The sequence below is a fragment of the Pristiophorus japonicus genome, chromosome 13 (genome assembly GCF_044704955.1).
Source record: "Pristiophorus japonicus isolate sPriJap1 chromosome 13, sPriJap1.hap1, whole genome shotgun sequence".
Lineage (NCBI taxonomy): Eukaryota > Metazoa > Chordata > Chondrichthyes > Pristiophoridae > Pristiophorus > Pristiophorus japonicus.
The window spans coordinates 76,924,471-76,949,667 of NC_091989.1; the positions used below are offsets into that span (position 1 = coordinate 76,924,471).

The 25,197-nt window shown below is 43.5% G+C and overlaps 1 protein-coding gene across 4 annotated transcripts in view; it reads left to right on the forward strand.

Annotated features, from left to right (window-relative positions):
- fgd6 (FYVE, RhoGEF and PH domain containing 6) overlaps positions 1-25,197 on the forward strand; it is a 156,362-nt gene that overhangs the window by 124,074 nt on the left and 7,091 nt on the right. For all 4 annotated transcript variants that reach the window (XM_070897670.1, XM_070897669.1, XM_070897671.1 and 1 more), the window contains 5 exons: positions 4,822-4,968; positions 7,587-7,689; positions 13,577-13,707; positions 17,755-17,883; positions 19,066-19,217. In XM_070897670.1, the coding sequence (XP_070753771.1) occupies positions 4,822-4,968; positions 7,587-7,689; positions 13,577-13,707; positions 17,755-17,883; positions 19,066-19,217 (662 nt within the window). The remainder of the gene's footprint in view (positions 1-4,821; positions 4,969-7,586; positions 7,690-13,576; positions 13,708-17,754; positions 17,884-19,065; positions 19,218-25,197) is intronic.

Genomic DNA, 25,197 nt, shown 5'->3' on the forward strand with positions numbered 1-25,197 from the left:
AAAGCTCGTAAATCTTGTTTATGCTGGTCTTCCGTGTTTGAAGCTAGCAGGATATTGTCTACATATTGGATGACTGTGGATGACAGGGGAGGTAATTCTCGCAAATGGCTTTGTAAAGCCATGTGGAATACCGTAGGGCTGTTGTGGAAACCCTGCGGTAACCGGGTCCAAGTATACTGTTGTCCTTGGACAGTGAAAGCAAACCACCGTCGAACCTCCGGTGCCAAAGGCACCGCCTAAAATCCGTTGGCCATATCTATAACCGAGAAATATTTATGTTCCGGTTTGAGTTCGTTAAAAATGGTGGAGGGATCTGCGACCAAAGGAGCTTTTTGATCAATACACTGGTTAGCTTTCCTATAATCGACAGTCAAACGCCAAGTCTCATTAGATTTCTGTACCGGCCACATGGGGCTATTGGAGGAGCTATGCGTCTTCATAAGCACCCCTTGTTTCTCCAATTGCTGAATAACCGGTAAGATTCCCGCGATGGCAGTTGGACTGATGGGATACTGTTTAGTGCATGGAGGCTTGGTCCCTGTAAATGATGCAGGCTCCATCTGGAGTAGGCCACAATCATTCTTATTTTTAGCCCATATCGGGTGTTCCTTCAATTCTTCTTTCTTCAAAGTTCTAATTGACCATGTCACCTGACCATCCTCGAAATGCAACAATGAATCTACTTGGATTAGAACGTCCATTCCCAAAAGGGGTTGATCTACTGGGCCTATCCAGACTGGCGTGGTTAGTTCATGTGGACCCAGCCCTATAAGTACAGGTGTTGTCCTTTTAATTTCCATTTTATGGCCCCCAACTCTATAGGCTGTACGTGCCCTACCATCCAACGGCAAAAAGTCTCCATATTGTAGGGGTAAGCATGTTAATTCCGCCCCTGTGTCTAAAAGACAGTCCACATCCTTATCGCCCACCCTCACAGTTATATGTAGCCCATCTCCCCTTTGTTGTATTAGTGCGAGGAGGGGGGCCAGGGTGGGCTCTAATCGTTTTTTGCTATCCCAAGTAACTCCTTTTGTTGTATTATCAGTCGCTTAAATGCTTCTATGAGGTCGTTATCTTGTGACAAGCCTGGCTTGTTGGTTGAATTGTATCCCTGGCTGCGTCCTCTTCCCCAGCCACGACCTTGCTGTTTTGCCCTGCACGTCTTGGCCCAGTGACCTTCTTTCCCACAATAATGACATTTTCCGGGTAATTTTCCTAATGACTGTTTATCGGAATCCTGGGATTTCCATCCCATAGTCTGTACAGCTCGGACTTTAGCTCCCATATCCCGATCTAATTGGTTACATCGATCCACCAATGCTGCAAAGGTAGTTCCTCTACCTTCCCAGTCCGGTAACACTACCTTAAGCATTTTGGACAGTTCTGGCTTTAGACCTGCCACGAAAGCTGCTTTTAGGGGTCCAAACACTTGTTCATCCATTTCCTCATCCGTATTATTCATACCCGAATGTTCTAGCCACGTGCATCTAAACCGCTCGTCATACTCCAGGACCTCCTCTGTTCCTTTCTTTTGGCAGGCTGCAATTTTTCCCCAGTCTGTCTGAAGGCTTGCAGCCAGTGTTTAATCACCTCCCATCCTGCATCTAAATCTTGCTCATCCTGCCCCAAAGCTTCTTCTACCTTGTCGTGCAATTTTCTTCCCTGTGTTTTTGGCACCATTATGGTCAAAATTTGCACTCCGTCCCAGGGATGAAGTTGATATATATTTCTTAAGCGGTCCAATTGGTCCCACGTTTTTACTCCCCCTTTGGATTGGGCAATTCCTTGGACCATTTATCAATTTTCTCTGGGTCTGCCGGATCATGAATTAAGTATTTTTCATACAGCCTTTTCTTCGTTTTTTTTGGTTCCGCCCTCATCCGCAGTCTCTTCTGATTTGACTACAACTCATCTTTTTTTTAAACGGGGCAAAGCGCACCCCTAATTCTTCATCCTCCGACACTGTATTGTCGGAGGATTCAGAATCCGTATCTATTCCTCGGTCGTGTCTTCGGGTTTGCGCTTTTAATTTATCCAAACATGGGTACCCTGGGAATTGATCAATACATTTTCCTTTTCCTATTACTGTCTCTTGACCTAATGATTTTTTCCATTCTTTAATTTCACCTTTAAGATCTTTAACTTCCGCTTCCAGCTTTTCAAGTTCAAGCTTTTTCTGTCGCAGCTGCGCACAAACTGCTTGCAATTGATCCTTTGTACTGGTCAGTTCTCGATCATGTTGGGAACGCATTATAATTTCATTCCGGTTTCGGATCTGGCCCATAACCGCTAGGGACCATCTAGTTCGATCTTTATTTTTCATACGGGTCGTCCAAGGACCATTGTCCTTTGGAGGTTCCGTACTTTTGTTCGATCTTAATACAGGTTTTAGATAAGTTGAATTGTTGCTCTATGTATTCTTTCAACTGTTCGAGAATTAAATCTAGCGAAACTTCAGGTGGTGCTTGCCCACCTTTAACAGTTGTAGGCAATTCTTTGCTCTTATCTCCTGCTGCCATAATTTCTTTACTGGGGTCTCGAGTCGTAGGCTTTCTAGCCGATCAATAGGTCGGTGATTAATTAACTAACACACCGCCGAAGTTTAGATGTCTATGGGACCTCGAGCCGACTACCAACCGGAGGCTTTCGGAATCACGTAGAAGGAGAGGCGAATTTAGACTTTTGACCGAGGATTTGAAAAAGAGGTGTCCTTATCTCAGTATGTAGGTCCGATGTCCAAAATTCAGTTTCTTTCCTCAGCGATCGTGTTCGTGACGCCAAAATTGTTAGATCTCTTAATTTCCAATGAAATACGAACTCCGATTGTAGTTTTAACTTTTTAATCTTGGCAGAGAGCAATAACAAGTTCTTGGCTTTAAGCCAGGTCTTCGTTCTTCTGGCACCACATGGTCAAAATGGCTGTACTTATACCTGGATCAATTTACAGAAAAGAACTCGCCTTCTTTGACCTTATTGGCTCAATTAATAATCTTTTAAACTTTTAATTGGCTCGCTACCCAAGGGTCCTAAAATGTCAAGTTGATTGATGCCTTAATGCAACATGCTACCACTCACGTAGCATCTCTGACTTCTTGTCTCTGAATTTTCACAGCCTGTCTAAATGCAGCCTGTTTGAATTCTCTATCAAAGCTGCATAAGTAGAAATTAGCGCAGGTGACCAAGGAGCGTCTTGAAGGAGGAAAGAGAGGAGGAGAGGTTTAGGTAGGAAGTTCAAGAGCTTGGCGCCGAGGCAGCAGAAGGCACGGCCACCAATGGTTGAGCGATTATAATCAGGGATGCTCAAGAGGGCAGAATTAGAGTTGCGCAGACATCTCGACGGGGTGGTGGGGGGTGGTTGTGGGGCTGGAGGAGATTACAGAGATAGAGAGGGGCGAGGCCATGGAGGGATTTGAAAATAAGGATGAGAATTTTGAAATCGCGGCATTGCTTAATCAGAAGCCAATGTAGGTCAGCGAGCACAGGGGTAATGGGTGAGAGGGACTTGGAGCGAGTTAGGACATGGGCAGCCGAGCTTTGGATCATCTCTAGTTTATGTAGGGTAGAATGTGGGAAGCCAGCCAGGAATGCTTTGGAATAGTCAAGTCTAGAGGTAACAAAGGCATGGATGAGGGCTTCAGCAGCAGATGAGCTGAGGCAAGGGCGGAGACGGGCGATGTTAGAGATGGAAATAGATGGTCTTAGTTATTCCGCGGATATGTGGTCGAAAGCTCATTTTGGGGTCAAGAAGAAACTTCTTCACTCAGAATGGTGAGAATGTGGAACTCATTACCATGTGGAGTGGTTGAGGTGCATAGCAGAGATGCATTTAAGGGGCAGCTAGATAAGCACATGAGGGAGAAAGGAATCAAAGTATATGTTAATAGGGTGAGGTGAAGTAAATAGAATGGGGGAGGCTCTTATGGAGCATAAACACCGGCACTTGGGCCGAAAGGCCTGTTTCTGTGTGTAAAAATTCTATGTAATTGTGGGACTATTTAAGGAAATGGCATGGTCAACTGTTTAGTGCAACTGTCAGTGAGATCGAGATGGTAGCATACTTTACTCCTCAGCCAAATGTGAGGTTTAGGTTTTATTTTAATCGTAGGCCTAATCTTTATTGAGCTATGCTGGGAAAAAAACAAATTGCGTTCCTAAGTAATTATGCTGGACATCCCAGTTCTTAATCTTTCAGACTGGCACAACGGCATTAGAACAAAAGTTTGTGCCCTGATACCTTCAGCTCTCTGCCATCTCGTACTTTAATATTCTCCCTTTGAGTGAATGTACCAAATATAGGAGACTATTTTGGGATCCTTAGTGCGATACAATTTGTAAGAAATAATTTTCCCTAATTATTTAACTTTAACCTATGGAAGAATAATGAGGACCAACTCCTAAAAGGTTTGGCCTCTGAGAACTGAGACTTAATGCTTTCTTTCCTGCCCTTGCCCTGCCTCAATTGCAGTAATACAGACATCTAATCTATACTTCAGCAAACGTAACTTGTGGCCAAGGCAGGTATAACTGTTTAGTGTATAGCTGAAATCCAGTAAGGTGCTCCTGGATCTCTGATTCTTCAGCCGGTTACTCAGAATTGTGCAAGAGCATCTCCGATTATGTCATCCTCTCGTTTCCCTTCCTTCCGTGGTTGAGGAAGCACCTTGTTTCCATTTGGTACCTCATTCCCAATACATAGGTAGTTTTAAAAAGAGCGGGAAAATGCTTGTTATTTCATCTGAATGTATTGCTACTTAATGTAGGTAATGTGGATTGTTTTGTTGCTCTAGTTTCTGTGCTATCATGAACCTCTTTTTCTTCTAGGAAGAACAAGATAAACCAGAACCAAATACTCCTTTGGGCACGAAGGCACCCATATGGATCCCTGATCCTCGTGCTACCATGTGTATGATCTGCACGTGTGACTTTACACTTACCTGGAGACGGCATCATTGTAGAGCATGTGGAAAGGTTCGTGGAAAAGCAAAATTCGGTCAGGCAGAGTCAGCATAGATTTATGAAGGGGAAGTTATGTTTGACAAATTTGCTAGAATTCTTTGAGGATGTAACGAACAGGGTGGATAAAGGGGAACCAGTGGATGTGGTGTATTTGGACTTCCAGAAGGCATTTGACAAGGTGCCACATAAAAGGTTACTGCACAAGATAAAAGTTCACGGGGTTGGGGGTAATATATTAGCATAGATAGAGGATTGGCTAATGAACAGAAAACAGAGTCGGTAACTAGTGGGGTGCTGCAGGGATCAGTGCTGGGACCCCAACTATTTACAATCTATGTTAACGTCTTGAGTGTAACGTAGCCAAGTTTGCCGACGATACAAAGATGGGAGGAAAAGCAATGTACGAGAACGCAAAAAATCTGCAAAAGGACATAGGCAAAAATTTGTCAGATGGAGTATAATGTTGGAAAGTGTGAGTCATGCACTTTGGCAGGAAAAATCAAAGAGCGTTATTATTTAAATGGAGAAAGATTGCAAAGTGCTGCAGTACAGCAGGACCTGGGGGTACTTGTGATGAAACACAAAAGGTTAGTATGCAGGTACAACAAGTGATCAGGAAGGCCAATGGTATCTTGGTCTTTATTGCAAAGGGGATGGGGTATAAAAGCAGGGAAGTCTTGCTGCCGTTGTACAGGGTATTGATGAGGCTGCACCTGGAATACTGCGTGCAGTTTTGGTTTCCATATTTACGAAAGGATATACTTGCTTTGGAGGCAGTTCAGAGAAGGTTCACATGGTTGATTCCGGAAATGAGAGGGTTTGACTTATGAGGAAAGGTTGAGTAGGTTGGGCCTCTACTTATCTGAATTCAGAAGAATGAGGTGTGATCTTACAAAATGTAAAAGATTATGAGGGGAATGCAGAGAAAATGTTTCCACTGATAGGGGAGACTAGAGCTAGAGGGCGTAATCTTAGAATAAGGGGCCGCCCATTTAAAACTGCGATGAGGAGAAATTTCTTCTCTGAGGGTTGTGGATCTGTGAAATTTAAGACAGAAATAGACAGTTTCTTAAATGATAAGGGGCTAAGGGATTATGGAGAGCGGGCATGGAAGTGGACCTGAGTCCATGATCGGATCAGCCATGATCATATTAAATGGCGGAGGAAAAAGAGCAAGCTTGACTATGGAAGCTAACCTTGTGGAGATTAGAAATAAAGGCCCCAAGTTTCCACATGATTTGCTCCTGATTTTTAGGAGCAACTGGTGGAGAACAGAGTATCTTAGAAATCGGAATTCTCCACATTTAAGTTTTCTGCAGTTCTAGTCAGGTAGAACAGTTTCACTTTTGAACAGAATTTTTTTTTCAAAAGGGGGCGTGTCCGGCCACTGACGCCTGATTTGAAAGTTTCCACAGTGAAAACGTACTCCACACTAACTTAGAATGGAGTAAGTGAAGATTTTTGTAGGCTTGAAAAAACCTTGTCTACACATTAAAAAAATCAGGCGCAGGTTACAAATTAGGCGTCCGGAACGAGGTGGGGGGGGTAGTGGGGAAGGGAAGTCATTAAATTCTACAATCAATCCTTAGTTATACTTATACAAATATTATACAAATAAATCCAACCTGAATAAAAATTTATAAGCAAAGAAAAGATTAAATAAACCATGTTCCTACCTGTGTGAAAGTGCTTCAGGCAGGCCTTTCAGGCAGCGGTTTGCCATCGGGACCGAGGCAGAGGGAGGCAGGGAGAAGGCTGCAGGAAGCCTCATTACTTGAGGCAGCGGTTTGCCATCGGGCCCGACGGACGGCAGGGGGAGAAAGCTGCAAGAAGCCTCAGTGCTGATCATGGAAGGGCAATGTGGTTTTATTAAAAAATTTTAAAAATTGAACAGCTACAAAGAATTTGAATAGTCTCAAACAAGTGCATGTGTCCTGTTTATCACAGTCTATCTTTAATTACAGAATGCACTCCCTCACACACAGAAATATCAAGAAAATTAAAATGCAAGCCTTTGCAAGGGTTCAATAAACACATTTTCACTTTTTCTGCAGCACTTTTTAAAATGGCCGAGTGCCAATGTTTACTTCAGACTGCGCGTGCGCGAACGCTCCAACGCGCACGCGCAGGGTTGCCAGCACCAAAAAATCTCATTTAAATTGTACCCGCCCCCTCCTACTTACAAAATTGGCGCGAGTGGTAGGCTCCGCCCCCTGTGCACCGCGCCAAGCAGACATCGAGCTGCAAGGCACTCGAGAATACCGCAGTTTTTTTCAGGTGCCGTTTTCGGCGCGAAAAACGGGCGCCCAGCTCGGCGGGGCACCTGTTTTGCCGCGTGTGGAAACTTGGGGCCAATGTATTGAGAAGTAGCCCAAATTTTAACATAAGTTACGTGATGATTAAGAGTGGGAACAAGAAGTAATATCTATTGTACACATGCTGTGTTGTTTCATGTGTTGAAATTAGACACCAGTGACCTAAAACCTACTGAGTATGATTTGTAGCAAATGTTAGTTTCATGGGATTTTTCTGCGCCAAATACCCTGTAGTACTCTTGCCATTCAGTTTAATATAGTACTCAGTGAATTGAAATTCTTGTGCACAATATGTAATCCAGTTTTATCTTTTAGATTGTTTGTCAAGCCTGTTCATCAAACAAATTTAATCTGGATTACCTTAAAAACCGACCAGCTAGAGTTTGTGATCACTGCTTCTTAGAATTGCAAAAGAAAGGTAAGAGAAATATAATGCTTGAAATATTGATGCTGTAGGAGTATATTAATTACCTTGCAAAAATCCTGTAAAATACACATTCTTCCATCTCATGTGTTTTTTATTCGTTCACGGGATGTGGGCATCGCCAGCAACGCTAGCATTTATTGTCCATCCCTAACTGCCCTTGAGAAGGTGGCGATGAGCCACCTCTTGAACAGCTGCAGTCCATGTGGTGAAGGTACTCCCACAGTTAGGGAGGGAGTTCCAAGATTTTGATCCAGAGACGATGAAGCAGCAGTGATATATGTCCCAAGTCAGGATGGTGTGTGATTTAGAGAGGAACTTGTCGACTCCCTTGAGGGAGGGAAGCGCTTTTTAAAATGATTTAATTGGCTCTGTTTTGTACAACCTAGAGTCGCAGAGCATAATGATATTGTCTCCCCTACACCTTTGGCCAAGGAATACTGCATGTTAATAGGGGTATCCTATTATAAAAGAGCACAGTGTTTGTACATGTGTACATATAGGTACACGATGGATGTCTGACAGTGAATTCATTGTAGTAATTTCCTAGATTAGTTCTGATTTACTTAAACCATGTCCCAAGATCTCAGCATGCATTGTCACCACCCAGGCCCCTAATCACTTTGTCCACGATTCCCTATTCAAATCCCTTCAGTACTGCTTTCACCCTGACCACAGCACTGATGCTGCCCTGGCAAAGTCCCCAATGACATCCTTGGTGACTATAATCACGGCATTTTATCCCTCCTCGACCTCTGCAGCATTTAACACTGTTGACTGCTCCAATACCCCTCCCCCTCCAGGATCAGTCTACTCTTCTGTTTGAATGTAGCCAACACAATTCGAATGTTACTGCTCCTCACAATCTTGCACCGTCATCTCTGGAGTACCCCAATGGAGGGGGGGGGGTGGAAATTACATAACATAATTTGTAAGCATGGGGTCAATTTCTGTATGTATGTGATAATGCTCAGCTGTTGCTCTCCACCACCATCTTTGACTTTTTGTCCAACATCAAGTTATGGGTGAGCCAGAACTTCCTCAGTGAACATTGAGATGACCAAAGCCCTTATTTGGTTTCTGCCAAAAGTTCTAAGCCCCTTGCCTCCAACTCTTATCTCCCTACATGCTGCTCATTCAGGCAGAATCATACAACTTTGGCGACCTGTTCGACACTGAGACAAGCTTCAAACCCCATATCCTATCCATTATCAAAATTGTTTGCTTGAAGTCAGCATTATTGCTTGCCTCTGCCTTTACCTCACCTCACCACTGTGAAAACTCATCCATACCTTCATTGGACAGTGTCCTAGGCCCAACCATCTTCAGCTACTTCAATGACCTTCCCTCCCTCATAAGGTCAGAAGTGGGGATGTTTGCACAGTATTCAGTCCATTCACAACTCATCAGATAATGAAGCAGTCAGTTCCCACATGCAACAAGATCTGGACAGCATTCAGGCTTGGGTTGATAAGTGGCAAATAACATTTGCGCCACATAAGTGCCAGGCAATGACCATCTCCAAACAAGAGAGTCTCTAAACACCTCCCTTGACATTCAACAACATTACCATCGCCAAATTCCACACTATCAATATTCTAGGGGTTACCATTGACCAGAAACTTAATTGAAACAGCCACATAAATACTGCGGCCACAAGAGCAGGTCAGAGGCTGGGTATTCTGCAGCGAGTCACTCACCTCCTGACTCCCCAACGCCTTTGCACCAGCTACAAGGTCAGGAGTGTGATGGAATGGGTGGAAAAGCAAGTTGTGAGGAGGACACAAAAAATCTTCAAAGGGATATAGACAGGCTAAGTGAGTGGGCAAACATTTGGCAGATGGAGTATAATGTGGGAAAGTGTGAGGTTATCCACTTTGGCAGAAAAAATTAAAAAGCAAATAAAAATTTAAATGGAAAAAAATTGGAAAATGCTACAGTGCAGAGGGACCTGGGGGTCCTTGTGCATGAAGCACAAAAAGTTATTATGCAGGTACAGCAAGTAATCAGGAAGGCAAATGGAATGTTGGCCTTTATTGCAAAGGGGATGGAGTATAAAAGCAGGGAAGTCCTGCTACAACTGTACAGGGTATTGGTGAGGCCACACCTAGAGTACTGCTTACAGTTTTGGTCTCCTTATTTAAACAGGGATATACTTGCATTGGAGGCAGTTCAGAGAAGTTTCACTAGGTTGATTCCTGAGATGAAGGGGTTGACTTATGAAGAACGGTTGAGTAGGTTGGGCCTATACACATTGGAGTTTAGAAGAACGAATGGTGATCTTATTAAACGTATAAGATAATGAGGGGGCTCAACAAGGTGGATGCAGAGAGGATATTTCCACTCGGGAAACTAAAACTTAGGGGGCATAGTTTCAGAGTAAGGGATCACCCATTTAAAACTGAGATGAGGAAGAATTTCTTTTCTAAGGATTGTAAATCTGTGGAATTCTCTACCCTCAGAGAGCTGTGGAGACTGGGTCATTGAATATATTTAAGACAGAAATAGATCGATTTTTGAGCAATAAAGGAATGAAGGGTTATGGGGAGCGGGCAGAGAAGTGGAGCTGAGCCCAAGATCAGATCAGCCATGATCTTATTGAATGGCGGAGCAGGCTCGAGGGGCCAAATGGCCTACTCATGCTCCTATTTCTTAAGTTCTTATGTTGCTGACCTTGTGAACTCCCCGTTACACAAAAATCCTATTGATTCAAAATTGTTATCCTCATTCATAAATTCCCCCATGGCCTCGCCCAGCCCTGCCTTTGCAACATCCTCCAGCCTTGCTTGTCGCCTCGTGCCCTTCAGTTGGTAGACCCTGGCGTCCTGTGTATTTCCCACCCCCCCCCACCCCCATCCACACTCCACCATTAGTGACAGAGCCTTCAACCGTCTTTGCCATAGTCTATAGGTCTCCAGCCCTAAACCCCATCTTCAGGCTTTCGACAGCTTTTTCAAAATACCTTTTATCATTACTCCTAAATCTTCTACTACACAGTGTCTCTTTTGCCACTGTGGAGCACCTTGAGATGCTTCCATTAAAGGCATTACATAAATGTAAGTAGCTGTCATTTTTGTGGGGGGCAGTGTAAATGAAACATGGAAAGCATGTAATATTAAATGGCTGGTACTATGTTATCTTAGTTGAATCCCCCTCCCCAAGAGAATATAGGAAAACCTAGCACTATTATCCATATGCATACTTGTTGATTCTGTAGTGGATTCAATTTAATTTTTTGAATGGATTTTTTGTTTCGGTAGAGACATTTTTTTGTACTCTTCATAAATCATTTAACATAACATTAGGCAAGAAATGCTGTCGTTGGTTTACATTTCCCTTTTTTGAGCTGTAGGTTTGAGGAAAAAGTGGAAGATTTGTGAAATGTTGTTACATATATTCTCTGTAGACAAGAAACAATGAAAATGGAGATCAGCACCACACACCAAACAAAATGAATAAATGAGACTGGCCTCCTTGGGTTGTTCTCTCTTTCTCGCTCAAGATGTTGAGAAATATTCCTGTTGCATGCTTATAAGGATCAATTCACATTTTGGAGATACTTTTAATATTTTTGTACATAAAGCTTGTCTTCCTTTTATGTGTTTTGAAAGATGATGTCTTAATTGTCCAAAAGCAGATCTTGAAATAAGCATGCATTGCACCAACCAGCTTGGCCATCTGTTCTGATTGAACATACATAGAGTAAAATTGGTAGCAGTGAAGTTCTGCAAAATACCTCAACATAGCTTCAGGAAGATGGAACTCTTTACATTTTTATGAATTTATCCCCCCATCTCCTAAAGACTGTGACTCAGTGGTCCAATCAGTAGAAGTCAGCAGCTTTTGTCTCAACCCTGTACTCAAAAAAAAAAAAAAAAAAAAAAAAAAAAAAGGGTAAAATACACCACATCGACATTTATTTTCTGTGTTTGAGCTGAGACAGAATGCTGGTCGACTATTTGACCATGGGGAACATCACGGCAGAGCTCAAACCTGTCTTCACCCAACGCTCACGGTGCATCCACTTTCCAGCAGCAGTAGCTGAAGTGTTTAGAAGCAGAGCCCTAGCTGATTTGTTTCTCTAGCTTATGCTGCAAAGGCCCCTGTTGCCACCCAACTGAGATCAGAGAACACTGCGCAGACTAGGGACCTGTGACCCTCTGGTTTCTGGCTCAGTACAGTATCCCATCACATACAGATTGGAAAACTGCAAATGTAACGCCCCTATTTAAAAAAAGGAGGCAGACAAAAAGCAGGAAACTATAGCCCAGTTAGCCTAACATCTGTGGTTGGGAATATGCTGGAGTCCATTATTAAAGAAGCAGTAGCAGGACATTTGGAAAAGCAAAATTCGGTCAGGCAGAGTCAGCATGGATTTATGAAGGAGAAGTCATGTTTGACAAATTTGCTGGAGTTCTTTGAGGATGTAACGAACAGGGTGGATAAAGGGAACCAGTGGATGTAGTGTATCTGGACTTCCAGAAGGCATTTGACAAGGTGCCACATAAAAGGTTACTGCACAAGATAAAAGTTCACGGGGTTGGGGGTAATATATTAGCATGGTTAGAGGATTAGCTAACTAACAGAGCAGAGAGTCAGGATAAATGGTTCATTCTCTGGTTGGCAACCAGTAACTCGTAGGGTGCCGTAGGGATCCCAACTATTTACAATCTATATTAACGACTTGGAAGAAGGGACGTAGCCAAGTTTGCTGACGATACAAAGATGGGAGGAGGAAAAGCAATGTGTGAGGAGGACACACAAAATCTGCAAAAGGACATAGACAGGCTAAGTGAGTGGGCAAAAACTTGGCAGATGGAGTATAATGTTGGAAAGTGTGAGGTCATACACTTTGGCAGAAAAAATCAAAGAGCAAGTTATTATTTAAATGGAGAAAGATTGCAAAGTGCCGCAGTACAGCGGGACCTGGGGGTACTTGTGCATGAAACACAAAAGGATAGTATGCAGGTACAGCAAGTGATCAGGAAGGCCAATGATATCTTGGCCTTTATTGCAAAGGGGATGGAGTATAAAAGCAGGGAAGTCTTACTACAGCTATATAATGTATTGATGAGGCCACACCTGGAATACTGCGTGCAGTTTTGGTTTCCATATTTACGAAAGGATACTTGCTTTGGAGGCAGTTCAGAGAAGGTTCACTAGGTTGATTCCGGGGATGAGGGGATTGACTTATGAGGAAAGGTTGAGAAGGTTGGGCCTGTACTCATTGGAATTCAGAAGAATGAGAGGTGATCTTATCAAAACATATAAGATTATGAGAGGGCTTGACAAGATGGATGCAGAGAGGATATTTCCACTGATGGGGGAGATTAAACCTAGCGGGCATGATCTTAAAATAAGGGGCCGCCCATTTAAAACAGAGATAAGGAGAAATTTCTTACTTTTGAGTTGTAAATCTGTGGAATTCGCTGCTTCAGAGAGCAGGGACATTGAATACATTTAAGACAGAAATAGACAGTTTCTTAAATGATAAGGGGATAAGGAGTTATGGGGAGCGGGCGGGGAAGTGGAGCTGAGTCCATGATCAGATCAGCCATGATATTAAATGGCGGAGCAGGCTCGAGTGGCCGTCTGGCCTACTCCTGTTCCTATTTCTTATGTTCTTACGCTGCACTCACCCACTGAGTCATTGGGGAGCCCAAAACATTATTAAATGATGGTTAGATGCCAATAAATGGCTGGAGTCATACTGTTTCACCCTCCACCCGCCCTGGCCCCGCACCCCCCTGCCCACCCTTCTCCCAAACAAACTGCAGAAACTAATTTGGTACTGCAAGACTTCAAATTAATTGTTCTTTTTAAATCTTGTATTGGATTTTATACTTATTTTATAATAAACCCATTTTCCTCTATTAATTAGAAGTACAATCATCTGATGCAAAGATGCTGTCTCCAACTCACAAATCGTCAAGTGCCCTCACCTCAGTTTTTCACAGCATTCAGCATTCTTCAGGACGGAAGCACAAGAAAATACCAGCAGCACTGAAAGAAGTACGTGGAGCAATCAGCTTAAACTGATCTTCATCAGATCATATCCTAGTTGCAACAAATACAAGACACCAATCCAAGTACAAGATGTTGTTGTAACCCTGCTGGTGCTGTACTGCCAGTGAAGTGAGGGACTTCCCAGTCACACTGCTGTGGAGTGGGAAGTGGCAGAGCTCTGCACATGCACACTTTGATATCTGGAAGGGGTGTTACTTATTGTCATGCACAGTCCTTGAGCGTTCTACTGATTGAGAGAGTTGGATATTTTCAATTGGCAGAAAGTAAAAGGAATGATTGTATAAAAGGCTGCCCAAGTACTTGTGCTTTGCATCAATACCAGTTATAATGATGCAAGACCATCTCTTGTAGATGGTCTTGCATACATAAATATGGGCTGAATATGCTGTACTACATTTCTGGCACTGCTACCAAAAGTTCAGTGAATTGGGAGTGTTACATTACTGCCTTTGCCCTCCAAAGATTTCTTGATGGTCGTTTTAAATGAATTATAAATTATTGTGGTATTGCTGATCAAATGTGGAATCCTGTTTTCCAGTGGAGTGTGAACCCTTGTGCAGTTTGTACTGGGTTTCTATGGTAACTCAAACCTGCTTGTTTAGTGTAGATCAGCATGTGCTTTTTTCCCCAACTCTCACACTTCAGCTGATTCCACACTTGAGTGCCCTTCCCTCAGGATACATGAATGTGAATCTTTGTCCCTCTTCCCCACCTTTCCTGTGGGAACTTTGTAACTCACTGTTGGTAATCTCATGCTGCCACTTTGTGACGCAGAATGTTACAGCACCACCACATTGCCCCACCTTGGTTTGTTTTTTAATTGTGGCTTTGAAGGGGAAGAAGTCTAAAAGTGCAATTACTGGTTTGTTAAAGTTGCTATTCTGTTTAGCTTTCTTGTTCTGTGTCCCGACCATCCCTCTTTAAAGCACATTCATTATTGTAACGGGAAAAGATTGCAATTATATAGCTTCTTTCTTGTCTCTGATCAAGGTCACAAAATTGATTACTATTGAAGTGCAGTGTCTTGTTGCATAGAAAAACATAGCAGCTATTTTACACACAGCAAGATCCCGCAAGCAATTAAATTAAATACTGATGATCTGTTTTATTAGTGTTGATTGAGGGTGGAATGTCATGCTGCATTTCTTAGAATAATGCCATAAGATCTTTAACATGCAGGTTAACCACTGGAACTGAGACAGGATACTGATTCAATGTCCCTTCTGAGAGTCCAGTATTTCCTCAATGTTGGTGGGGGGGGGGGGGGGGGGGGGGGTGGTGCTGTATCTATTACAACACCACAACCCTTTAACTTGCTGCCATGTCTCTGAGGAGCTCTTCATTGACCTTTCCATCAGTGAACTATTTAGGATTGATTTCAATACAAGTTGTAGCAGTACTGACCATGCTGGCCAGCATAAAATAATCTATTTCACTACCATATTACAATAGTTTTCAACTCCTCAAAACCAAACTGACTCTACAATATTAGATGTAATGTATCCCAGGCTGTTAAGACAAGCAAGAGAAAAAGAAAGAAAGACTTGCATTTATATAGCGCCTTTCACGATCAACAGACGTCTCGAAGCATTTTACAGCCAATGAAGTACTTTTGGAGTGTAGTCACTTTTTCCTCAACCAATTAGGAAACAGCGGATGCTCTGACCATCAATTTTCAATCCTCTCTGGTTACAGGTGTGGTGCTAGAGGACTGCTAACGTTGCACCGTTGTTTTAAAAAGGGAGAAAGAGATAGACCGAGTAATTACAGGCCAGTCAGCCTAACCTCGGAGGGAAAATTATTGGAAAAAATTCTGAGGGACAGGATAAATCTTAGCAAGGCACGGATTAATCAAGGACAGTCAGCATGAATTTGATAAGGGAAGGTCGTATCTGACTAACTTGATTGAATTTTTTGAGGATATAACTAGGAGAGTCGATGAGGTAGTGTGTTTGATGTCTATATGGATTTTAGCAAGGCTTTTGATAAGGTCCCACATGGCAGACTGGTCACGAAAGTAAAAGCCTATGGGATACAAGGCAAAGTGGCAAGTTGGATCCAAAATTGGCTCAGAGGCAGGAAGCAAAGGGTAATGGTCGATGGGTGTTTTTGTGACTGGAAAGCTGTTTCCAGTGGGGTTCCACAGGGCTCAGTACTGGGTCCCTTGCTTTTTGTGGTATATATCAATGATTTAGACTTGAATGTAGGGGTATAATTAAGAAGTTTGCAGATGATACAAAAATTGGGTGTATGGTTGATAATGAAGAAGAAAGCTGTAGAGACTGCAGGAAGCTATCAGTGGGATTGGTCAGGCGGGCAGAACAGTGGCAAATGGAATTCAATCTGGAGAAGTGTGAGATAATGCATTTGTGGAGGGCTAACAAGGCAAGGGAATGCACTTTAAATGGTAGGATACTGAGAAGTGTAGAGGAATAGAGGGTCCTTGGAGTGCATGTCCACAGATCCCTGAGGGTAACAGATAAGGAGGTTAAGAAGGCGTACGGAATACTTGCCTTTATTAGCCGAGGCATAAGAGCAAGGAGGTTCTGCTTGAACTGTATAAAATACTAGTTAGGCCACAGCTGGAGTACTGCGTGCAGTTCTGGTCACCACATTACAGGAAATGTATGATTGCACAAGAGAGGGTGCAGAGGAGATTTACGAGGATGTTGCCTGGACTGGAGAATTTTAGCTATGAGGAAAGATTGGATAGGCTGAGGTTGTTTTCTTTGGAACAGAGGAGGCTGAGGGGAGAACTTATTGAGGTGTATAAAATTATGAGGGCCCTAGATAGAGTGGATAGGAAGGACCTATTCCCCTTAGCAGAGGGGTCAATAAACAGGGGGCATAGATTTAAAGTTAGTGGTAGGAGATTTAGAGGGGATTTGAGGAGATATCTTTTCACCCAGAGGGCGATGGGGATCTGTAACTCACCACCTGAAAGGGTGGTAGAGGCAGAAACCCTCGCCACATTTAAAAAGCACTTACAGGGCTATGGATCAAGAGCTGGAGAGTGGGTTTAGGCTGGATAGTTCTTTGTCGGCTGGCATAGACATGATGAGCCGAATGGCGGCCTCCTGTGCTGTAAATTTCTTTGATTTTATGATTGTATGATTAGGTTTAAAGAGAATGGAAAAAACAAAACTGAGCAGGAAGATGGAAAACTAAATCCAAAATAACAGTAAATTCTGGAAATATACAACATCTTTGTTCGAACTATAAACTGAAAGATTAATGTTGGGAGTCCATTGTACATGAAACACAAAGTTAGCAAGCAGGTACAGCAAGAAATCAGGAAGACAAATGGAATGTTGGCCTTTATTGCAAGGGGGATGAAGTATAAAAGTAGAGATGTCTTGTTACAACTGTACAGGGCGTTGTTCAGACCACACCTGTGCATACTGTTTTGGTCTCCTTATTTTAAGGAGGGGGAGATACTTGCAGAGAAGATTCACGAGGTTGATTCCTGAGATGAAGGGGTTGTCTTGTGAAGAAAGGTTGAGCAGGTTGGGCCTATACTCATTGAAGTTTAGAAGAATGAGAGGTGATCTTATTGAAACGTATAAGATTCTGAGGGGGCTTGACAGGGTAGATACAAAAAGGATGTTTCCCCTCGGGGAATCTAGAACTAGGGGGCATATTTTCAGAATAAGGGGTTGCCCATTTAAAACTGAGATGAGGAATTTCTTCCCTCAGAGGGTTGTGAATCTGTGGAATTCTCTACCCCAGAGAGCTGTGGAGGCTGGGTCATTGAATATATTTAAAGGTGGAGAAAGACAGATTTTTGAATGATAGGGGAGTCAAGGGTTATGGGGAGCGGGCAGGGAAGTGGAGTTGAGGCTAAGATCAGATCAACCATGATCTTATTAAATGGTGGAGCAGGCTCGAGGGGCCAAATGGCCGACTCCTGCTACTATTTCTTATGTTCATTTGTAATGAGCCCCTTCAAAGAACTGAACACAGTGAAAGAGGGAAAGGCACTGAAGGTTATCCAGAATCTGACTTTAAAGTGCCTACTACTGTTTATTTCAGGTATCTGCCAATACTGGAGCCTCATCTATGAGTGGCTACCTTTATAGGTCAAAAGGCATTAAGAAACCATGGAAACGGCTCTGGTTTGTCATTCAGGATAAGGTGTTATATACTTATGCTGCCAGTGAGGTAAGGGTCTGTAGAATTATTGTATAGATGAATGTTTGTCAACTAAACATCTGTAACTGTAAAACAGAAAACTATTGAGAATAGAAATGTATCTATAGTACATTGAGTAAAGTTATTGGTTCTTGCATTATCACAGTGGCGTCATCTTGTAGTAAGACATTGTTTTACACTCTTATTTCTACAGTAAAGTTATGTAAAGACTCATTTACAATCCTCAACGTTTTGCATTTGTGCCTATTTCTTACTGTATCCGCTGTATGATCCAGCAGGCTTACACATGTGTTGAGAACAATCTCAGGAACCTGTGTGTGGCAAGCAATTTATTTTTTCCCTTCACACAAATTTCTGGTACAGGCTAGATGAGAAATCCAGGCCATGTGCTAGCTTCTCTAAGCCTGCTCCCTGTTCAGTCCCTGAGTTGTATTCTAACCGAGGAAGGAGAGCGGTTTGTGTCTCCTGAGGTGGAATTCTCGTAACTAACGACATTGTTGGAACTCATCAGTTTCTGCTGAGCCAATAATGTGTGTCGACGGGTGAAGGCAGGGATCTGGCTCACCTGTGACGCCCCAGCGGATGATCCGCCTGCAGTGCACTCACTGTTCAGACTCATTTATGAAAAATGACCAATTTGGAGGGGGTGGAGTGCCTAATTTGCAGATTACCTAGTTCTCATGGCATTTTATCCCAGCAAGCAGAAGAGGGAAGGGAAGAAACACAGGGTAAAAAGAGCTTAAAGCTCTAAGGGGCCAGTGTTTTGTTAACTTCTCTCTGGAGTGTGAAATGCAGTCGCAAAATGGGAGAGACCACAGCTGCTGCAGGTTGGGGTATCCAGCTCTGTGGCTCTTGAACCCTGCCAGGCTAGCCTACAAAGCACAGCTAACACAGTTCTGTTTGCATTTAGATTGTTTATTGCCCTTATTGAATTTTGTGGGTGTGGAGGTTTGGTTGCCTCATTAGTGGATCATTTTAAATCAGATTCATTGGTATCAGTAGCCTGAGGCATGACAATTTATGCAAATATGGATTTAAACCTTTATGGACCCCGCAACTCCACAAACACACCTATGCAGCCCACAAAGACAAAAACTTAGATACCTTAGAAACATTCATTTTATTTAATATTTTTGACACACTGAAAGCTGTACAAATCTCTATCTCTAATGTCTTTAAAAAAAAAAATAGGATGTGGCTGCTTTGGAGAGCCAACCATTGCTCGGATTTACAGTTTCAGAAGTCGAAGAAGACCTTTCAGAACTCAAAGTGATTTTCCGGTTGCTTCATAAGGGAACACTGTTCTATGCGTTTAAAGCAGATGATCCTCACACTGCCCGGAGGTGAGTAAAACAAGTCGTTATGCAGCTACTAAGGTAAAATACTGCGGATGCTGAAAACACTCAGCAGGTCAGGCAGTATCTGTGGAGAGAGAAACAAAATTAACGTTTCAGGTCAGTGACCTTTTGTCAGAACTGGAAAATGTTAGATGTTACATTGAACAATTTCTCCCTTAACTCCTCTAATTTCCTCCAAATAAAAGGTGTCGCTATGGGAACTCCTATGGGTCCTAGCTATACCTGCCTTTTTTGTGGAACATTCTTTGTTCCAGTCCTACCCAGGTCCCCTCCCTCACCTCTTTCCGGTATATTGATGACTGTATCAGTACTGCTTCAGCACTCGCCCCAAGCTGGAAAAGGTCTTCAACTTTGCTTCCAACTTCCACCCCTCCCTCGCCTTCACATGGTCCAACACCAACTTTACTCTTCCCTTCCTCGACTTCTCTCAAGCAAAGGTTCCCCTCCACCGTGGTTGACAGGGCCTCAACTGGTCTGTCCCATTTCTCGCACTTCTGCCCTCACCCCTTCCCCTCCCTCCCAGGATCACAATCGGTCCTCTCCTTCCACTCCACCAGCCTCCACATTCAACGAATCATCCTCCGCCATTTCTGATACCTCTAGCGTGATGCCACCACCAAGCACGTTGTCTCCTCCCGTACCCGACCAGCATTCTGAGGAGATTATTCCCTCCACGACACCCTGGTCTACTCTTCCATCACCCCCAAAAGTGCTCCCCTTCCCACGGTACCTACCCATGCAAGCGCAGGAGATGCATCACTAGATCTTTCACCTTCTCCCTTCCCACCATCCATTGCCTTAAACACTCCTTCCAGGTAAAACAGTGATTTACTTGTTCTTTATTTCTATACTGTATACAGTGGTCACAATGTGGTCCCCTCTACATTGGGGAGACCAAATGCAGATTGGGTGATCACTTTGCTGAACACCTTCATTCAGTTGGCAAGCGTGACCCTGAGCCTCTGGTCATTTGCCATTTTAATTCTCCACTCCACTCCCTCTCTGATCTCTCTGTCTTCGACCTCCTACACTGTTTCAATGAAGCTGGAGGAACAGCACTTCATCTTTCGATTAGGCACTCTACAACCTTCCGGACGCAACACGAGCTCAATAATTTCAGATCATAACCACTGCTCCCATTTTTCCCGACAGCAGGTTTGGTAATGATTCTGTTATTTCCATTTCCAGCTCCTCTGCACCCATCTTTTGTTTCTTTACCTGTCCCATGACAACCTGCGTTTGCCTTGCGCCATCATCCCTTTTGGTGTTTAGCAAAGGTAGTCTGGAGGACGAGTTCATGGAATGCATTCGACAGTTTCCTAGAACCAACCAGGGAACAGGCTATTTGAGATATTGTATTGTATAATGAGATAGGGTTAATTAGTAATCTCAAAGTAAAGGAGCCTCTGGAGAAGTGTGATTATAATATGATCGAATTTTACATTGCGTTTGAGAGTGAAATACTGTAGTCTGAAACTAGAGTCTTAACCTTAAATAAAGCCAAATGCATAGGTATGAGGGGTGAGTTGGCTAAGGTAGATTGGGAAATAAGGTTAAACGGTATGACAATAGATAAGTACTGACAGCGGAAAGAACGTGCAGCAAAACCAGTCCCATCACCCCCCCGCCCCTTCCCTCAACCTGTGACAGAGACTGGTTCCCGTATTGGACTGTACAGCCACCTGAGAACTCATGTTAAGAGCGGAAGCAAGACTTCCTCGATTCCAAGGGACTGCCTATGATGACTGGCAAGCATTTAAAGAATTATTCCAGAACTCTCAACGAATTCTCCATTGAGAAAAACTCCATGGGAAATTATCCATCCGTGGCTAACTAAAGAAGTTAAGGATGGTATTAGATTAAAAGCAGAGCCTTATAATGTTGTGAAGAATAGTAGTAAGCCTGAGGATTGGAAGAGCTTTAGAAACCAGCAAAGAATGATCAATAAAACTGATAAGGGATGAAATAGAATGAGAGTAAACCAGCAAGAAATATAAAAACAGATTATAAGAGCTTCTATAAGTATGTAAAAAGGAAGAGAGTAGCAAAAGTAAGCATTGGTGCCTTAGAGGCTGATTTGGGAGAAATTATAATGGGGAATATGAAAATAGCAGAGACGTTAATCAAATATTTTGTATCTCTCTTCACAAAAAGCTTGCCAAAAATAGCGGGGGCTAATGAGAGTGGGGACCTTAAAGTAGTTGCGATCAGTAGAGAAAAAGTACTAGAGAAACTAATGGGACTAAAAGCCAACGAATCCCCTAATCCTGACGGCCTATATCCTATGGTTCTAAAAGAGGTAGTTGCAGAGATAGTGCATGCATTGGTTGTGACCTTCCAAAATTCCCAAGATTCTAGAACGGTCACAGTAGATTGGAAGGTAGCAAATATAACCCTGCTGTTCATAAAGAAGGGAGAGTGAAAACGGAGCTACAGGCCAGTTAGCCTGACATCAGTCATCAGGGAAAATGCTGGAATCCATTTTTAAGGAAGTGGTAACAGGGTATTTAGAAAATCATGGTTTTATGAAAGGGATATAGTGTAAATAGTGTTTTACAAATTTATTAGAGCTTTTTGAGGATGTTACTAGCAGGGTAGATAAAGGAGAACCAGTGGATGTAGTATATTTGGATTTCCAATAGGCATTTGATGAGGTGTCCCACAAAATTTGTTTTGTTTTTTATTTGATCATGGGATGTGGGTGTCACCGGCAAGGCCAGCATTTATTGCCCATCCCTAATTGCCCCTTGAGAAGGTGGTGATGAGCCGCTGCATTAAACCGCTGCAGTCCATGTGGTGAAGGTACTCCCACAGTGCTGTTAGGGAGGGACTTCCAGGATTTTGACCCAGTGACGATGAAGAAACGGCGATATACTTCCAAGTCGGGATGGTGTGTGACTTGGAGGGGAATGTGGAGGTTGTGGTGTTCCCATGCGCCTGCTGCCCTTGTTCTTCTAGGTAGTAGAGGTCGCGGGTTTGGGAGGTGCTGCCGAAGAAGCCTTGGCGAGTTGCTACAGTGCATCTTGTAGATGGTACACACTGTAGCCACGGTACGCCGGTGGTGGAGGGAGTGAATGTTTAAGGTGGTGCATGGGGTGCCAATCAAACGGGCTGCTTTGTCTTGGATGGTGTCGAGCTTGTTGAGTGTTGGAGCTGCACTCATCCAGGCAAATGGAGAGTTTTTCATCACACTCTTGACTTGTGCCTTGTAGATGGTGGAAAGGCAGGAGGTGAGACACTCGTCACAGAATACCCAGCCTCTGACCTGCTCTTGTTGTCACAGTATTTATGTGGCTGGTCCAGTTAAGTTTCTGGTCGATGGTAATGCTGTTGAATGTCATGGGGAGGTGGTTATAGACTCTTGCTTGTTGGAGATAGTCATTGCCTGGCACTTGTGTGGCGTGAATGTTGCTTGCCCCCTATCAGCCCAAGCCTGAATATCGTCCAGGTCTTGCTGCATGTGGGCATGGACTGCTCTATTATCTGAGGAGTTATGAATGGAACTGAACACTGCAGTCATCAGTGAACATCCCCACTTCTGAACTTATGATGGAAGGAAGCTCATTGATGAAGCAGCTGAAGATGGTTGGGCCTAGGACACTACCCGAGGAACTCCTGCAGCGATGTCCTGGGGCTGTGATCATTGATCTCCAATCACCACAACCATCTTCCTTTGTGTTAAGTATGATTCCAGCCAATGGAGAGTTTTCCCTCTGATTTCAATTGACTTCAGTTTTACTAGGGCTCCTTGATGCCACACTCGGTCAAATGCTGCCTTGATGTCAAGGGCAGCCACTCTCACCTCACACCTGGAATTCAGCTCTTTTGTCCATGTTTGGACCAAAGCTGTAATGAAATCTGGAAATGAGTGGTCCTGACAGAACCCAAACTGGGCATCGGTGAGCAGATTATTGGTGAGTAAGTGCCACTTGATAGCACTGTTGATGACATCTTCCATCACATTGCTGAAGATTGAGAGTAGACTGATGGGACGGTAATTGGCTAGGTTAGATTAGTCCTGCTTTTTGTGGACAGGACATATCTGGGCAGCTTTTGATGCCAGTGTTGTAGCTGTTCTGGAACAGCTTGGCTAGAGGCCAAAATCGAATTGCCTGAAGATTTGCTTCTGTGATGGTGGGAACCTCGGGAGGAGCCGATATGGATCATCCACTGGGAACTGCTGGCTGAAGATGGTAGTAAACACTTCAGCCTTGTCTTTTGCACTCAAATGCTGGGCTCTGCCATCATTGAGGATGGGGATATTCATGGAGCCTCCTTCTCCCGCTAATTGTTTAATGGTCCTCCACCATTCACAACTGGATGAGGAGGACTACAGAGCTTTAATCTGATTGGGTGATTGTGGGATCGCTTAGCCTTCTCTATAGTATGCTGCTTCCGGTTTTTAGAATGCATGTTAGTCCTGTGTTGCGTTTCCCCGGGTTGGCACCTCATTTTTAGGTGCTGCTCCTTGCATGCTCTTCTACACACTTCATTGAACTAGGGTTGGTCCCCTGGCTTGATGGTAATGGTAGAGTGAGGGATATGCTAGGCCATGAGGTTACAGATTGTGGTGCAATATAATTCTGCTGCTGATGGCCCACAACTCCTCATAGATGCCCAGTTTTGAGCTGCTATATCTGTTCTGAATCTATCCCATTTAGCACGGTGGTAGTGCCACACAACACGATGGATGGTGTCCTCAGTGTGAAAATGGGGCTTCGCCTCGATAAGATCAAATAGGTTTTTCCCTCATGTTATTCTCTCACCACCTGCTGCAGGTCCAGTCTGGCAGCTATGTCCTTCAGGATTCGACCAGCTCGGTCAGTAGTGGTGCTACCAAGTCACTCTTATGATAGAGTACTTAAGGAAGTGGCCCTAGAAATAGTGGACGCATTGGTGGTCATTTTCCAACATTCTATAGACTATGGACTAGTTCCTATGGATTGGAGGGTAGCTAATGTAACCCCACTTTTTAAAAAAGGAGAGAGGGAGAAAACTGAATTATAGGCCGGTTAACCTGACATCAGTAGTGGGGAAAATGCTGGAATCAATTATTATAGATGTAATAGCAGCACATTTGGAAAGCAGTAACCGGATCAGTCCAAGTCAGCATGGATTTATGAAAGGGAAATCATGCTTGATAAATCTAGAATTTTTTGAGGATGTAACTAGTAGAGTGGGCAAGGGAGAACCAGTGGATGTGGTGTATTTGGACTTTCAAAAGGCTTTTGACAAGGTCCCACACAAGAGATTGGTGTGCAAAATTATAGCACATGGTATTGGGAGTAATGTATTGACGTGGATAGAGAACTGGTTGGAAGACAGAAAGCAAAGAGTAGGAATAAACGGGTCCTTTTCAGAATGGCAGGCAGTGACTAGTGGGGTACCGCAAGGTTCAGTGCTGGGCCCCCAGCTATTTACAATATACATTAATGATTTGGACAAAGGAATTGAATGTAATATCTCCAAGTTTGCAGATGACATTAAGCTGGGTGGCAGTGTGAGCTGTGAGGAGGATGCTAAGAGGCTGCAGGGTGACTTGGACAGGTAGGTGAGTGGGCAAATGCATGGCAGCTGCAGTATAATGTGGATAAATGTGAGGTTATCCACTTTGGTGGCAAAAACAGGGAGGCAGAATATTATCTGAATGGCGGCAGATTAGGAAAAGGGGAGGTGCAATGAGACCTGGGTGTCATGGTACATCAGTCATTGAAAGTTGGCATGCAGGTACAGCAGGCGGTGAAGAAGGCAAATGGCAAGTTGGCCTTCATAGCGAGTGGATTTGAGTTTAGGAGCAGGGAGGTCTTGCTGCAGTTGTACAGGGCCTTGGTGAGGCCACAGCTTGAATATTGTGTACAGTTTTGGTCTCCTAATCTGAGGAAGGACATTCTTGCTATTGAGGGAGTGCAGTGAAGGTTCACCAGATTGATTCCTAGGAAGGCAGGACTGACATATGAAGAAAGAC